The sequence below is a fragment of the Barbus barbus genome (assembly GCF_936440315.1).
Source record: "Barbus barbus genome assembly, chromosome: 4".
In the NCBI taxonomy this organism is placed as follows: Eukaryota; Metazoa; Chordata; class Actinopteri; order Cypriniformes; family Cyprinidae; genus Barbus; species Barbus barbus.
Window position 1 is genome coordinate 42,550,177 of NC_136732.1, and position 15,917 is coordinate 42,566,093.

The window sequence follows — 15,917 nt, forward strand, 5'->3', positions numbered from 1 at the left end:
CTGTTGTTCGTTTGGGAGTCACACTTGTTTTGTTCGACCGCAGGACATATAATCCTGTAATAATGTTATTTTTATTGGGGATCTTGACATGCCTGCACTTTTCTTTGTTTTTCCAGCCCTTTATTTTCTAGCAGTCAGCATCATTATAAACAGGAGAACTTGAAGTTTCAGTCTAGCTAATTTAAAGTCCCAATTTGCCCTTTGTTTTCTCTAGGAATTAATGAATTTTAAGAAAACCGCAAGCAATAATTGGGTATTTATTTACTGTGTACTCAAATAGAAACTCCTGAAGTTAGGATTTTTTTTTCTATAGAAGGTTGTATCTGGGTGTTTTACACTTCCAAATTAAATTGTGTCTAGATATAACTCTCCCCAAGCAAGTTATAGCCATTTATTACAATATTGTTATAGGCGCTTTTCTGTGAACAACAGAAAACAGAACAGTATTTACTTTACTAACAATATAGATGTGTCCAAAAACATTTAGGGAGTAAAGAAAATGGAAAAAGTGTTATTTAATAACCAAATATACAGAGTGCAACAGACAAAAATAGTGCAAATGATCTTTATGAACTAAATGAGTATTATTTACATAATATAACCGCTAAATGGATCAGTCTGCTGCTGCACTCTGCCTCGCAACACGAATACCTAAATTCCAGTGCTTTATCTGACATGAACCGCTTTTTCATCCTTGCTTTTGGTTTGTTTTATGTCAAAGTACTCTGTCGTGGCTTTTTCAGAGAGTGTTCTCATGCAAATGTGTTATTGTGTGTTTGTTTTCATGCACGCACGACACACTTTACTTTCACTGTGCGTTTGCTCCGATTTCCAAAGAAACTTGCTAAACAATGGTTCAAAAGCCCAAAACCTATGTTTATTGGTTGAATATGTGACACTTTGAACCAATCTGGGCACGGGGGTGGGACTAAGCGTCAACAATCGTTTCTGTTTTGCTCAGAGGAACGAAATGCATTGGTTTCTTCTGACCAATCAATGGGCCTCATTCATGAAACATTCGTAATTCTGAGTAATTTGCGTGTAAAACAGACCTTCCCGAAAACTCTCCTCCGGACTCGCAAATGCTTCGTAAATGTCCAATTTGATAGTTAAACATGTTTATGTTAATGAATTCCAATCATTGGTAAATAGGACACTGGTGCACGCTCATTCTCAGTTAGCATAATCACCGCCTAGAACTACAGCTACGCAAATTTCGTGTCCAGGAACGCAGTGGAATATTCTGGTCTACTTTCTCAGGTTTGGCTCCAGTATATTGCATAAATGTAAAAAAAGACTAATAGGCCATATGCCTTCAATAAGGCAGGGCTTAAAGAAGCGTCTGCGAGGCGCAATGCTCAAACATGTCTATCTAGCGCCATATTTACATAGAAAAGCTATTAAAAAGCAGCAGAGCTTTGTAAACAGCTCAAAATAATCATGTCATCTCCATAAGAACTACAGTATATGATTGCCAGAACAAATTTGCCGGTAGTTTTGAAAAGGATTTTCATTTACCAGTAAAGACAGATACAAAAATATGCAGTGAGTTTACGTTCATCTGGAAACACTTAAATATTTTATTAAATACAATTTCAAAATAAACGTTTCTGACTTTGCATCTGGCCAAACATTAAAATTAAATGGATTTAAACGTTGTTGAATTTACACAAACATTCGTTCTGCTCGTGTTTCATGAAGGAGGCCCAATGTTGTCAAAATGTGATGACGCAATCACGTACGCTACGGAGCCTCTGAATATCCAAATGAGACGCGATATCTCTGAGAAGTAGAGAATCTCTGCTTTACGACTTTTTTTAAAGCATTCAGATAGGATTAGCAGTTCAAAAGTTATTAAACATTTAATAGCAATGTTATTTTTGTCTCGGTCTTCAAGGGTTAATGCAGTATTTAAGTTAAAAATGGTATAAGCATTAGATGGCATATATATTCAGTGCTGTGCATTCCTTTCTTACTGAGCAGTGTTTTCAGACGTAATTACTGCAGTTTTGTCACCCCTTCATTGCTTCATCACTTTTTTATCCATTGTGGTTGATTTGTAGATTGTACACACAAAAACATCTGTGTTTTTGAGTATTTTCAATCCATTTCCTTATTTTTGATTGCGAGCAACACAAGTGTGACTATTTTTTTTTATGACCATTTAGCTTTTTGAATCAAGTCCATGATTTTTTGTTTGGGGGGGGGGGGGGGGGGGGGGGGGGTGACTGCCATAAAGGGTAACGAGTTTCGTACCATTCTGATGAAGTAGCCATTTTTTACATTTCCAGACTTTTTTTTGGTCTAAAATGACGGAACGTGACTGAAGGGTTAATCCAGAAACCTGTCCAATCCGTCACGTGTCTCTGTCTGCCAGGAATAAGACGGGGGAACCTGCCGTCTACATCAAGCGCTGCTGTAAAGGCTTCTGCATCGACATCCTGAAGAAGATCGCTAAGTCTGTGAAGTTCACCTACGACCTTTATCTGGTCACCAACGGCAAACACGGCAAGAAGATCAACGGCACGTGGAACGGGATGGTGGGAGAGGTACAGAACTGTAATCGGTGTCGGTGTCTGTGTTTATAATTAGCTGTCTATAAAAACAATCTTTAAAGTCAAAGTCTTTATGGAGTGTGCAGTGTTCTCATTTAGACAGCTGTGTGTGTCTTTATGCTAAAAAATGCTCAGGGTTTCAATCTACGTTTCTCACACTGCCATCCCATCGTAAGACACACACACACACACACACACACACACACTCTCTCTCTTTGTCGTGCCCCAGTTGAGTCGTGTGAAGTGAAGTTCAGGTATTTAGAGCTAAAATTACCAACAGAGAGAGCGAGAGAGAGAGACAGTGTGATAACCCACTTTCTGTGTGTTGTTGATCTAGAATCTCACGTCTCCATATCTGGCCTCGTCTCAACACAGTGCAGCTATGAATGCTGGGAAGGAAGCTAGCAGGCCTCTCAGAGCACGCTTGAACTATATTGATATGATATTTTTATAGTGTTCCCATGTAGAGGTGCTTATAAACCACTAGAAATTTGACAACTGCTGATATTTTGGATACCTGTCTGTCTGTCTCTCACCTGTGTGTGTGTGTGTGTGTGTGTGTGTGTGTGTGTCTGTCTGTCTCTCACCTGTCTGTCTGTCTTTCACATGTGTGTGTGTGTGTGTGTGTGTGTGTGTGCGCATGTTTATGTGGTTTATGAGGACACAAATGTGTATAATGACATGGGTATGACAGAGGTATTACAATATGAAGGTGGTTTATGAGGACACTGCCTATGTCCCCGTAATTCAAAAGGCTTAAAAAACATACTAAATGGTGTTTTTTTGAAAATCTAAAAATGCACAAAGTCTCCTGTGAGGGCTAAGTTTAGGTGTAGGGTTGGTGTAGGGCAATAGCACACACAGTTTGTTCAGTATAAAAACCATTACGCCTATGGAGAGTCCCCATAAACCACAAAAACCAACATGTGTGTGTGTGTGTGTGTGTGTGTGTGTCTGTCTCTCACCTGTCTGTCAATTCAATATTGCTTTATTGGCATGACTGTAACAATGGTGATATAATTGTAACAATGAAAAGATCAAAATAACAGAATAAAAACATAACAATATAAACTTAAATAAACAGTGTAACAAATAAGAACGTGTGAGTGATTGATAGCACAGTGTTTAACACGTATAAACACACACAGGCTGCGGGTCACTGTGGTGGACAGCAGGGAGACACACTGAGGTCAGACATATATCACACTCTCTTTCTGTGTCTGCCGGTCTCGATGGCTAGTCTGTGCTCACTGAGCCTGTACTCGGTCAGGATCTGTCTCTGCTTTGTGTCTCTGACACTCTGGAGATATTCCTCCAGTTCATAATTTGATTTTATAGTTCGATAGAGTTGTAATTTACTTTGTGTTTTGATCCCAGTGTTCCAGATATGTATTTTTCGATTGTTTGACCTGCCTGTCTGTCTGCAGGTGGTGCTTAAGAACGCTCATATGGCCGTTGGCTCGCTGACCATCAATGAGGAGAGGTCAGAGGTCATTGATTTCTCTGTGCCCTTCATAGAGACGGGCATCAGTGTCATGGTGTCTCGGAGCAACGGCACGGTGTCTCCGTCTGCGTTCCTGGGTGAGCCGTCTCTCTCTCTCTCTCTCCGCTGTGTGCTGTATCTGCTAACATGAGCTGAATCGTGTCTGCTCTCCGTCCACAGAGCCCTTCAGCGCAGACGTCTGGATCATGATGTTCGTCATGCTGCTGCTGGTCTGTGCCATCGCCGTCTTCATCTTCGAGTACTTCAGTCCCGTGGGCTACAATCGTCGTCTAATCGACGGCCGCGGTACGGAGCGGCGCTCATCTGCGTGACAAACACTGCTGCTGAATCCTTCATTATCCATCGTGATTTATCAACTTTAAAGTCATGCAGTTCTTCTGTAGTTTTGCTCGTGGCTCGTGTCCATGAGGGCTGAACGATTTGAGAAATAGTGTTTTGTTTGTTTTTCTGAGAAAAACCGTAACTGGATTTTAAATCAATTTTTAAAGGCTTCAGTATGCTGAGTATTTAATAATCGAGTATTTTAAACAACAGATCAGAACCTGTTGGCTACTGGTTTATAAGTGATTCTCTTTTCAAATCTGCTGAAATTAGGTGCTATGCCGGTCAAGGTTGTGTTCCCAAATGTTATAAGAGGATTCTTTGCGAAGCACTATAAAAACATTCTTTCCTTGTTGGCATCCGTCTAATTTGACTCCGTTCTACCAAATGAACCCAAATATTAGGAAGACACAGGTCCTTCTCTTCTCTCAGGTGTCGAGCGAGAGTGAAGGAGTCACTGTGTTGTGTTTCTGTGCTTTCAGAGGCCGGAGGTCCGTCGTTCACCATCGGGAAGGCCATCTGGCTGCTCTGGGGTCTGGTCTTCAATAACTCTGTGCCAGTGCAGAACCCCAGAGGAACCACCAGCAAGATCATGGTGTCCGTCTGGGCCTTCTTTGCTGTGATCTTCCTGGCCAGCTACACTGCTAACCTGGCCGCATTTATGATCCAGGAGGAGTACGTGGACCAGGTGTCGGGCCTCAGTGACAAAAAGGTGCTCTAGTAGAAGCCACGGCTGTAGTATTTCAGCTAGAGCGGATGTTCAGTGTTCTGGTCAGTCACTCTTGTGCTGTCTGTCTGTCTTTAGTTTCAGAGACCCAACGACTTCTCCCCGCCGTTTCGCTTCGGGACGGTGCCCAACGGCAGCACCGAGAGAAACATCCGCAATAACTACAGAGAGATGCACTCCTACATGGTCAAATTCCACCAGCGCAACGTTAACGAAGCGCTGTACAGTCTGAAGACCGGGTGAGTCTTTAGCTCTCATATTCACTGTTAATTATGAGTTTTCTCTCAATACACTCCTAACTTGCTGCTTATTAATAGATTAGGTGTGAGGGGGAAGGGATCTGCAGATATGATCATGCAGAAGAAGACACTCATATGTGACCTGAGCTGGCAATGAGCAAATTTTCAAAAATGAGTTATTTTCTCCATTAGAATACCCTGGAATCTACTGAAAAATGACCGAGCTACACCTGTTTGAAGTCGATTTAGAGAAAAATCAAGTTGAAGTTTTCTGAAGATTCCAAAGCTAAATCACCGAGCAACGTTACAGCTTTTCCTGCACTTCTTTTCTCAATAATAATTACAATATAGCTGTTTTTATCAATAGAACAGATGCAGAAAAAAACAGTAGAATATAAGAAACAAACATTTTACATTTTAACAACAGCATTCAAATAAGAACAAATAATCAAATGTAAAAATCATTTCATGTGTTCATTACAAATAAATAGATTTATTAAATCTACAAAAGCAGTTCAAATGAGAGCAGCGAGTGATTTCTTCTTTTCTTTTCTTTTTAGATTAACATTGAGACAAACGGGCTAGACATTAAGACTTACTGTTACGCATGGATCTAATATAATGTTACACATACGATGTTTTTCCCAAACAGTTCCCCAGACATTCACTTAAGACATAACAGATTATGTTTGTGTAAATACTGTAATTCTGTGCATATTGGAATGGAAGCTTAAATTAGTTGCAGTTGCTAGGGTACCTGGGGTGGTTGCCAGGGTGTTGCTATGCGGTTGCTAGGGTACTCTGGGTGGTTGATAGGGTGGCGCTATGTGGTTGCTAAGTTACTTGGGGTGGTTACTATGGTGGTTGCTAGGGTACCTGGGAGTAGTTGCTAGGGTGTTGCTATGCTGTCGGAGACTTCGAGAAGCGAGTGTAGAAAAGATATTCCTCACAGAAACGTACAAATAAAGATAATTTTAGATGTTTAATTATTATTTGGAGTACTGGGATCTCTAATCCAGGGCTTAATAAACAAATTTTTGTGAAAACCTCAAATTGCCATTTTTCACTATTTTTGCGTGTAGCTCAAAATTAGCCCGAGAGTAGGGCTGCACGATTAATCGAAATAAAATCACGATCTCGATTCCTACATAAATGCGATCTCATTTCTAAATGATGGCGATTCACTTCCGTGTATTTCCCTGCGTTCAGATCATGCTTCATTCACGCGTTATTGGTCACTCACACAATAACAAAACACTGTTAATTCACCAATCAATCATAAATCTGATCACTTTTCTCCTCTCCCTCATTGGCCACGGTCCGCTGTCACTCACGTGACGTGTAACAGGGCGGCAGACCTAAACGGAGTCAATAAGCGCATTCGCAGAATGATCACCGTATGACATCACAGTACCACGAGAGCGATAAGAGAGCAGTCGGATCCTATGCATTCAAATCGCTCTTGCGGTACTTTGATGTCATACGGTGATCATTCTGCGCAGCGCTGCTTCAACGGGGCGTCAGCATCAACGCTTGACGGAGGGCGTGTCTGAAGCTTGGTGCTGACCAGAGCCGTCAGAGTGATAACAGCCAATCACATACTTTTCTGGTGCTGAATGAACGGGATTGGCTAGCGTCTGCGCTAGGGTATTTGCATAAGGCGATCTGATTGGCTGACGCCTGCATTGGCGCTTGAAAAGTTAGCAAGTTTTCAACTTCTGCCGCGTGCAACGCCAGTGAAGCGACGCGAGGGACCCACAATTCAGTTCGGCAACGCTTGACGTCACTCCATTCAAAGTAAACGAGAGGCGTTGACACCGACGCCCCGTGTGAATGTGAATATTTTCATTTATTATTGTTAATGTTCTCTTATGTTCAACAACTTAAAGCTTTAAAATTATTCACTTTAAGGGGTCTAAAATAAAGAAAAGAGACTATTTTTTGTTACTCCAGCACTTTATTACACTGAATGTCCTGTGGGTTTTTTTGGGGGGGGTTTTGTACTTGAGTGCAATACATTTTGGTTGAAAAAATGAGAATCATGTAAGAGAATCGTGATCTCAATTCCCATGGAGAAAAATCGTGATTCACATTTTAGCAAGAATCGTGCAGCCCTACCCGAGAGCATTCACACTCATTTTGCATGCATCTAATCTGCTTGTGTTGTGAATGCGTGTGGTGTCTTGAATGACAGGAAGCTGGACGCCTTCATCTACGACGCGGCGGTGCTGAACTACATGGCGGGCAGAGACGAGGGCTGTAAGCTGGTCACCATCGGCTCCGGGAAAGTGTTCGCCTCCACCGGCTACGGCATCGCCATCCAGAAGGAATCGGGCTGGAAGAGACAGGTGGACCTCGCCATCCTGCAGCTGTTTGGAGACGGTACTGCTCATCTTGAGTCATTCAGATAAACACTCATCTGCTGGCTTGTTCACTAATAACCAATAATCCAGCAACACTCGGTGAATGCTGCACCCAATAAAAATGATGAAATGATGATGCTTGCAGTCTTCTGAAGTATTGTTCTGTGACCCAAGCAGCTCAGCTTCTGAAAGCACCTTTACGTTCATGATTGGCTGGCTGTTGATGCATTTTTGGAAATTGGACATTGAACTATTTGAAAATCGGGAATCGCTTTATTTTTTAGATAAACCATTTTATTCGCAACATCCATTTCTCTTAAAATACCTTCTAGGGTTATGATAATCAAGACAGTCCTGAGCTAGCTCAAGCTTTTATCTCTGCAAACCAAACTATCTCTTTAATTAATTTACTTCCCCAACTAATAAAGAGATTTGATCATTAGCTAGCTCCACACTGGAGAGCTGCTTTATAACACAAGTTGTAATTCTAACGGAAAGCGACACTGACTAACCCTATCTACTGCATCAAGTACTGTAGAAATAAACGTGATGTGACTGCTTAACTGAAGTACCGAACTCAAGAGCTCGTGCAGACATCACTTTCTCACCGCTGTCAGGTTTTGGTGTTCAAACTGTTGTTTTGTTTCGTTATTGTCAATATTTATTCGATTGTTTATTTCGTTTCAGCCCTATTCCCGAGTCCTATTTTCACATATATACACTACCAGTCAAAAGTGTTTGAATAGTAAGATATTTAATGGGTTTTTTAAGAATTATCTTCTGTTCACCAAGCCTGCAATTATTTGATCCAAAGTACAGCAAAAGCAGTAATTTTGTGAAATATTTTTACTATTTAACATAACTGTTTTCTATGTAAATATCTGTTAAAATGTAATTTATTTATTTAATTGATCAAATCTGTATTTTCAGCATCATTACTCCAGTCTTCAGTGATCTTCAGAAATCATTCTAATATACTGATTTACTGCTCAACAAACATTTCTAAATATTATCAATGTTGAACACAGCGGAGTAGAATTTTTTCAGCTTTCTTTGATGAATAGACAGTTCAGAAGAACAGCATTTAAACATTATAAATTGATCACTTTTGATCAATTTAAAGCATTCTTGCTAAATAAAAGTATTAATTTCTATCATTTCTTTCCCCCCCAAAAAATTTATACTGACAAGATTTTGAATGGAATAGTGTATAATGTTACAAAAGCATTAAAAAATCTGATCTTTGGATCTCTCTATTCTTCAAATAATCCTGAAAAAAATTTACAAATGCACCGTTTTAAATATAGATAATAACAATAAAAATAATAAATGATTCTTGATCAGTAAATCAGTATATTAGAATGATTTCTGAAGATCACGTGACACTGAAGACTGGAGGAATGATGCTGAAAATACAGCTGCAGATCACAGAAATACATTACACTTTAACACATATTCACATAGACAACAGTTATTTTAAATAACAAAAATAGCTCACAATATTACTGTTTTTGCTGTACTTTGGATCAAATAAATGCAGGCTTGGTGAGCAGAAGAGACTTCTTTAAAAAAAAATCACCCTTTATAATGTGTGTTTGTGTTTGTGTGTCTCAGGTGATATGGAGGAGTTCGAGGCTCTCTGGCTCACCGGGATCTGCCACCACGAGAAGAATGAAGTGATGAGCAGTCAGCTGGACGTGGATAATATGGCGGGTGTGTTCTACATGCTGGGTGCCGCCATGGCTCTGTCGCTCATCACCTTCATCGCTGAGCACGTTTTCTACTGGCACCTGCGCTTCTGCTTCATGGGCGTGTTTTCTGGGAAACCAGGGTTCACCTTCACCATCAGCAGGGTAATTCTGTGCCCACAGCCACACCTCAGAAACACACAGCGTCGCAGGAGGGCTGGACAGTAATGCAGTATCATTATATAATTACTTTCAATAAAAGTGATATGATTTTTAAATGCATTTATGATATTTCAATCAATTTGCCATTTCAATAAGATCGTCTCTAGCAACAGTTGCTTACTCTTTATCTGTTTTCTGCAGCAAATCTTTTCGTATTCTTTGTCCTGGCTGAAGAACTTTTGTTTCAGTCTATAAGAATAATCAGCCTGTGTTATAGTATAAAGTTAAGATTTTAATATTAATAAGGTGAGTCTGAGAGTCGTATGGTAAGTTGACGCTGATTTCAAGTTTCTTGTTTGTATGAAGGCTAAATACATATAAATGGTCAACATTCATTTATTTTTACTTAGACCATTTTTACTTCTAAAATATTATATAGATTTATAGGAGGAGGTTCCATAGACTTGGCTAATTCATTTTTTAAAACGTTTGTAGGTACAGACATCCATTGTGGGCGTTCTTGGCCGTTTTTCTGAGGCTTTTTTTAAATATTTTTTATATCGATATCAGAATTATATTGTATCGCCCGAAATTAAGAAATATAATAGCTTTATATTCATTGAAGAATCCTGAAAAAATTTTACTCAACTGTTTTAAGTATTGATAATCATTATAGTAATAAAAAGGTTTCTTGAGCAGCAAATCAGTATATTAGAATGATTTCTGAAGGATCATGTGACACTGAAGACTGGAGTAATGATGCTGACATTTCTGCTTTGAAATCACAAGAATAAATTACATTTTAAAATATATTCAAATAGAAAGGTTAGTACTGTTTTTGCTGTATTATTGATTAAATAAATGTAGGCTTTGTGAGCAGAAGAGAATTCTTTAAAAAACATTAAATATCTTACTGTTCAAAAACTTGTGACTGGTAGTGTAAATTTTGGCTATATCGTCCAGCCCTACTTCGGAGCAGTGCAAAATACAGTTTCAAGATGCTGTCTGAACACTGAAAGTTCTCTCTCTTCCTCTCTCAGGAGATTTACAGCTGCATTCACGGAGTAGAAATCGAAGATAAGAGTTCAGTGCTCAATTCGCCCTCGGCTACCATGAACAACACGCACTCGAATATCCTGCGCCTGCTGCGCACCGCCAAGAACATGGCGTCCCTCTCGGGGGTCAACGGCTCCCCGCACAGTGCGCTGGACTTCATCCGTCGAGAGTCCTCCGTCTACGACATCAGCGAGCACCGCCGCAGCCTGGCAGGACACTCGGACTGCAAGGCCCCCTACCTGCCCGAGGACAACATGTTCAGCGACTACATCAGCGAAGTGGAGCGCACCTTTGGAAACATGCACCTGAAGGACAGCAACCTGTACCAGGACCACTACCTGCACCACCACGGGGGCTCGACTCTGGGGCTGACCGGCCCCAACCGCCCCCACAGCCTGGGCTCCAGCAGTTCTCTGGAGGGCGGCATGTTTGACTGTGACAGCCTTGGCGGCGGCGTAGCTCCCATCTTCACCACACAGCCGCGCTCTGCGCTAACGCACAGGAACATGAGTAAATTCGACCTGCTGCAGAGCCAGACTCCTCAGTCTGGGCCGGGATTGAAGCAGGGACTGGCTGACCTGTACGGAAAGTTCTCCTTTAAAGGTGGAGCGTCCAGTTCGGGATACATCGCAGGGCACGACCGGCTCTGCGGTGGAGCCGACGACGGAAACATCCACTCTGACGTGTCTGACATTTCCACTCATACCATCACCTACGGGAACCTGGAGGGGAACGCAAAGAAACGCAAGCAGTATAGAGACAGCTTGAAGAAGCGTCCGGCGTCAGCAAAGTCGCGCAGGGAACTCGACGAGATCGAGGTGGGTTACCGGCGCCGCCAGCATCACCACCACCACCAACACGGGCACCGCTCGGCTTCGCCTCCGTCCGAGCGCAAACGAGGTGTGAGCTCCACCTCATATCTGCTACAGGACAAGGAGAGCCTGAGGGACTTCTACCTGGATCAGTTCCGGCCCAAGGAAGGTGTGCCGCAGTGGGAGCATGTGGATCTTACTGATGGACCCAGCGGCGGCGTAGGAGGAGGAGGCAACTGCACCAGTTTGGTGTCTGTGGACGACTTCCTAAAGAGCAAACCCAAGAAACCGGAGAGCAGCGAGTGGGAATGTCGTAGCTGTCGGGCCAGCAGCGCGGGCAGCAAGCACGGACCCGGAGTTTTGCACATAGGAAGCGGCTGCGTGGCATCAGGAGCCGCAGGAAAAGTTGGAAGCAGCCGTCCCAGTTCAGCCACTTGCATGCGATGCGAAGCCTGCAAGAAGTCCGGAAACCTGTACGACATCAGCGAGGACAGTAACCACCTGCTGGAGCAACTGGGAAGCGGTAGAGGCCAGACGCCGGCGCAGCGCCGCAGGGCCTTCAGCGGGAAGCCGCTACGCCGGCAACACTCCTACGATGCATTCGTAGACCTGCAGAGAGAAAACTTAACTGGAATAGGCACACCGCCTATGTTATGTGCAGCACCGCCGCCGCGCAGCGTCAGCCTCAAGGAGCGGGAGCGCTGCATGGACGCCTCCTTTGCACACATAATAGAGCATCCCGAGCAGGACACGGAGCGAGACGCGCTGTTCTACGAGAGGGGCGCCGGATCACCGTTTGGGTTGCAGAACGCGCCCCATCGGCGCTCGGTGGGAGAGAGGGATCTGAGAGACAGAGGACTCCTGGAGGGGCCTGTTCACGCTTTATCAAAATCCCTCTATCCCGACCGAACCGACCACAACCCCTTCATCCCTACGTTTGGAGACGACCAGTGTCTGCTGCACGGTGCCAAGTCCTACTACGTCACCAAGCAGCAGTCGCAGCAGCACGGGGATTTGCTCAGCCCCATGGGCTTCCCTGCAGAGCTGTGCATGGGGAACCACCACACCAGCAAGCTCAGCCTCGGCCCGCCTCGGCCGTTCACTGGCAGCAACGGACACGTGTACGAGAAGCTCTCAAGCATAGAGTCTGACGTGTGAGAACCAGTCCAGATTTTATCAGGACACGCAGAACTCGAGAGAGAACTGAAAATGTAATTTCCTGTGAAGTTCACGTTTGCACCGTTGGGTTCATCTCCACGAGCTGGTGAGAATAACAAGAGAAATCCATCTGCCATGTCAGATGGCCACCAGAACAGCCCAGTGCAGTACTCGTGTCTTTTGTGAAGATACAATCATGAAAGCATAATAAATGCGAATTGATTTTTTTTTTTTTGAAACAGGGTAATAACTGTACCTCAGAGACATAGTGAAGACACTGCTGACTGCTGGTAATTTGTTGCTGAAATTGGGTTTCATTTGTCTGTCGTTTTCCTGAGGCCTTTGCTGAGCGTTAGGGATTTCTGAATGTGACGATCAATCCAGTCTCCGCATCAACCTAACGCATCCATGGCAACAGCCTCTCCCATGCTGTTTACTGCCGTGAAACACGCGTGCATTCGTGAAAGTGCACAAGCCTCTGTTTTATGCCGTCATTTATATTCGAGTCTCTACTGCCGTGATATTTCATATCCAACGAGAAATCGTGTTGATACGCCTTCGGTTACGCTCACGTGACTCGCTTAAAAGCTGAGAAACGAGGGAGATGACAGTATCAACGCCTGTCTTTGTTTTGGTTGTAAATACATTTCTCTTTATATAAGCCGACAAGGTCTACCTTTAATATAGCTTTTTCAAGTATAACCAAAATAAAGATAAAAACAGAACAAAACGACAAAAACATAAAATATGCAAAATTTAGCTAAAGCATTATAACTCATAATAAGTGATATTTTAAGCGATAGTTTGCTTTTTAAATCCATGTTTATTACTTCATTCTGATAGTTTACTGTCTCCTAAACGGCTTTATTTTAAGGATACCTTTATTCGGATTTACCTTTGCAGCGTAACTGAGCTGAGCTGTCGTGAACATGTTTAGTTTACTCGATTAGTGTACCGATTACTCCTTGCTAAGTTTTTCTTCAATTGTGTTTAGACGTCTGGTCGCCTGCTGGAGAAGGTTTCCAGGTTCTCTGTCTCTCTCACACACACACACGTTTGCGTAGCTATGTAAATGAGGACAAACTCTAAAACGTGGAAAAACGAGCATTTATGTTATTTATTTGTACCTTTCAGGATGTTTACAGAAGGTGGTTTTGTCAGATTTAGCGAACAGTCAGCCTCAAAGTGTAGCTACGCAAACACACACACACACAGATCTCCAGCATCCATCTCAGAGTGTGTTTTATGATCTGAAGCAGGGCTTTGAACCCTTCCTAAGGACTGACTGGCTTTGTAAAGCTGATTAGTAAGCTGCTAGAGTGTCATGTTTTTAATTGTAACGCTATCGTGAGGTCCCGTCCTCGCCTCAGAATAACCTTTCATCTCCTCTTGTATTGTTTCTACAGTTAGAGAAACACTAACCACGTCTTTAAACTTTTCTTTTTAGAGTATTACTATTATTATTATAATCTTAAAGCGTTTTAGGGTGTTTTCTTCTCGTATGTTGAAGCCGGCGGTGTTCCCGTTATAGCACAGTAATCTATGTTTGAGTTTTCCTCAAAACTTATATAGTTTAGATTCAAACACACACACACACACAGAGAGTTCCCTACGACCTCCATGCTTATAGCTTGAGCTCTATATGCTTGAAAATCACATTTTCTTGTGCTCATAGAGGAATACGCCTATTACGCATAGCTATAGTTATAATTTTTCTAGTGTATTTGCAATATATAAGCAACTTTTAATGTTCTGTTAACTACTATATTCTCATTATTCTAAGGTAAGTATAGCTGGTTTGAAGTATTCTACAGATAAAAAGCGCCCTGTTGTTATTCACATCGCTACGGTACAAACTCCATCTGTTGTTTTCTCCACACGATCGATGAATTTGTCGCTCGTCAGGTGTGCGTGTGCCAGACTCTGACTTCTATGTTAAATACTCTTGTTGCTATGGCACTGCCATGGTGTTACAATGCTGTTCCCATGGTAACTGCAGTGCAAGAGGATGCGGGCTGAATGAGTGAATTGTTTCACTATGGAATAAGAACTACATCCACTTTGATATGTTACTGAAATTTTTACGTCATTTACATCTCTGAAATGATTCTCAAGTGCAAACATGTACAGATTGTGTATATAATAATGAGAGAATTCCTTCTTTTGTATGACAATATGAACACAAACCTCTATGAGACTTTAATAGTGAGCGAGTGTTTTGATGATGATGATGATGGATCAGAATTCTTTCACATGCTGAATAAAGCGAATTAAATTAAACTCTTGAGTCTGTCTGCCTGCTGCTCATCTCACTCTGCGCTCTAGTGTGAGCTCGCTCTATGTACTGTACTCTCTATGTACTGTACTACACTGTCACAATCTGCTGCATTACATTTCCTCTGTGCATGGAATACCTTAAACATGTGTAGCATACAAACCACGCATGGTATCCCGTGATGAAATGTTCTCTATGTTCAGCTTTATTCTAGTATGCAGTAGTTCAAGACAAATGATTGTGAATTTAAGCACGGACAAGAACACCAGGCTGCTAAAGTGCCTCATCAGTAATGGCTTGCTGACTGATTGCAGCGGTTTCTATCTAGTGTGCAGTATGTAGTATTGAAAGTGCGATAGGTTTTTAGTGTTTTCTGTTGTGCAGTGAGACACATGAAGAAACGCTCAGCTCGACTGTAATCTATTATTCCTCACACATCCTCTTTCCTCTTGTTCATTCCTCACTCACGTAGGAGAAAGAGGCATATGAAATATTGATAGACACAGAGAGAGAGACAGGCAGTGGAGGGAGGGACAGGGAAGGACTTCCAAACAATAAAAGAGCAGAGAGAGAGAGAGACTCTGGGCTGATAGCAGTACGGATGATAGGAGCGCCGCTCATTCTTGTTGACTGTGCTGCTGCCATTTAATGAACCTCTCAACACCCCCACAGTCCCACAATCCTTTGTGAAGCTGCGACTCGCTCTTATTGACGGTCACCTAGCAACAGAGCAGTGCGCGGGGGGGTAAGAGGATAATCATCTGAAACTCCGCCCACTACACTGACTCACACCAGCAAACTTTCATGAGCAATTAAACTGCAGTGCCGTGCATGTTAATAACACAAAAAATCACCCAAATTAGCATTGCAAATAAGAACACGCTAATAACACAAATTTCTCCGCAGCTCAGCACACGCTAATGACACACAAAATTACCCCCACAATTCAACACACGCTAATAACACACAAAATTACCCCCGCAGCTCAACACACGCTAATAACTCACAAAATTACCCCCGCAGCTCCACACACGCTAATAACACACAAAATTACCCC

The 15,917-nt window shown here is 42.4% G+C and overlaps 1 protein-coding gene across 1 annotated transcript in view; it reads left to right on the forward strand.

The window, feature by feature from the left end:
- The window catches only part of LOC306863179 (glutamate receptor ionotropic, NMDA 2B-like), a gene marked incomplete at its 5' end in the record, with an annotated part of 43,048 nt that extends 28,192 nt beyond the window's left edge, over positions 1-14,856 (forward strand). The window contains 8 exons of the mRNA XM_079406394.1: positions 2,378-2,549; positions 3,983-4,136; positions 4,219-4,344; positions 4,863-5,092; positions 5,186-5,346; positions 7,541-7,728; positions 9,324-9,562; positions 10,600-14,856. Coding sequence (XP_079262520.1) covers positions 2,378-2,549; positions 3,983-4,136; positions 4,219-4,344; positions 4,863-5,092; positions 5,186-5,346; positions 7,541-7,728; positions 9,324-9,562; positions 10,600-12,585 — 3,256 coding nt within the window. The 3' untranslated portion in view covers positions 12,586-14,856. The remainder of the gene's footprint in view (positions 1-2,377; positions 2,550-3,982; positions 4,137-4,218; positions 4,345-4,862; positions 5,093-5,185; positions 5,347-7,540; positions 7,729-9,323; positions 9,563-10,599) is intronic.
- Between the last annotated feature and the right edge of the window lie 1,061 nt (positions 14,857-15,917).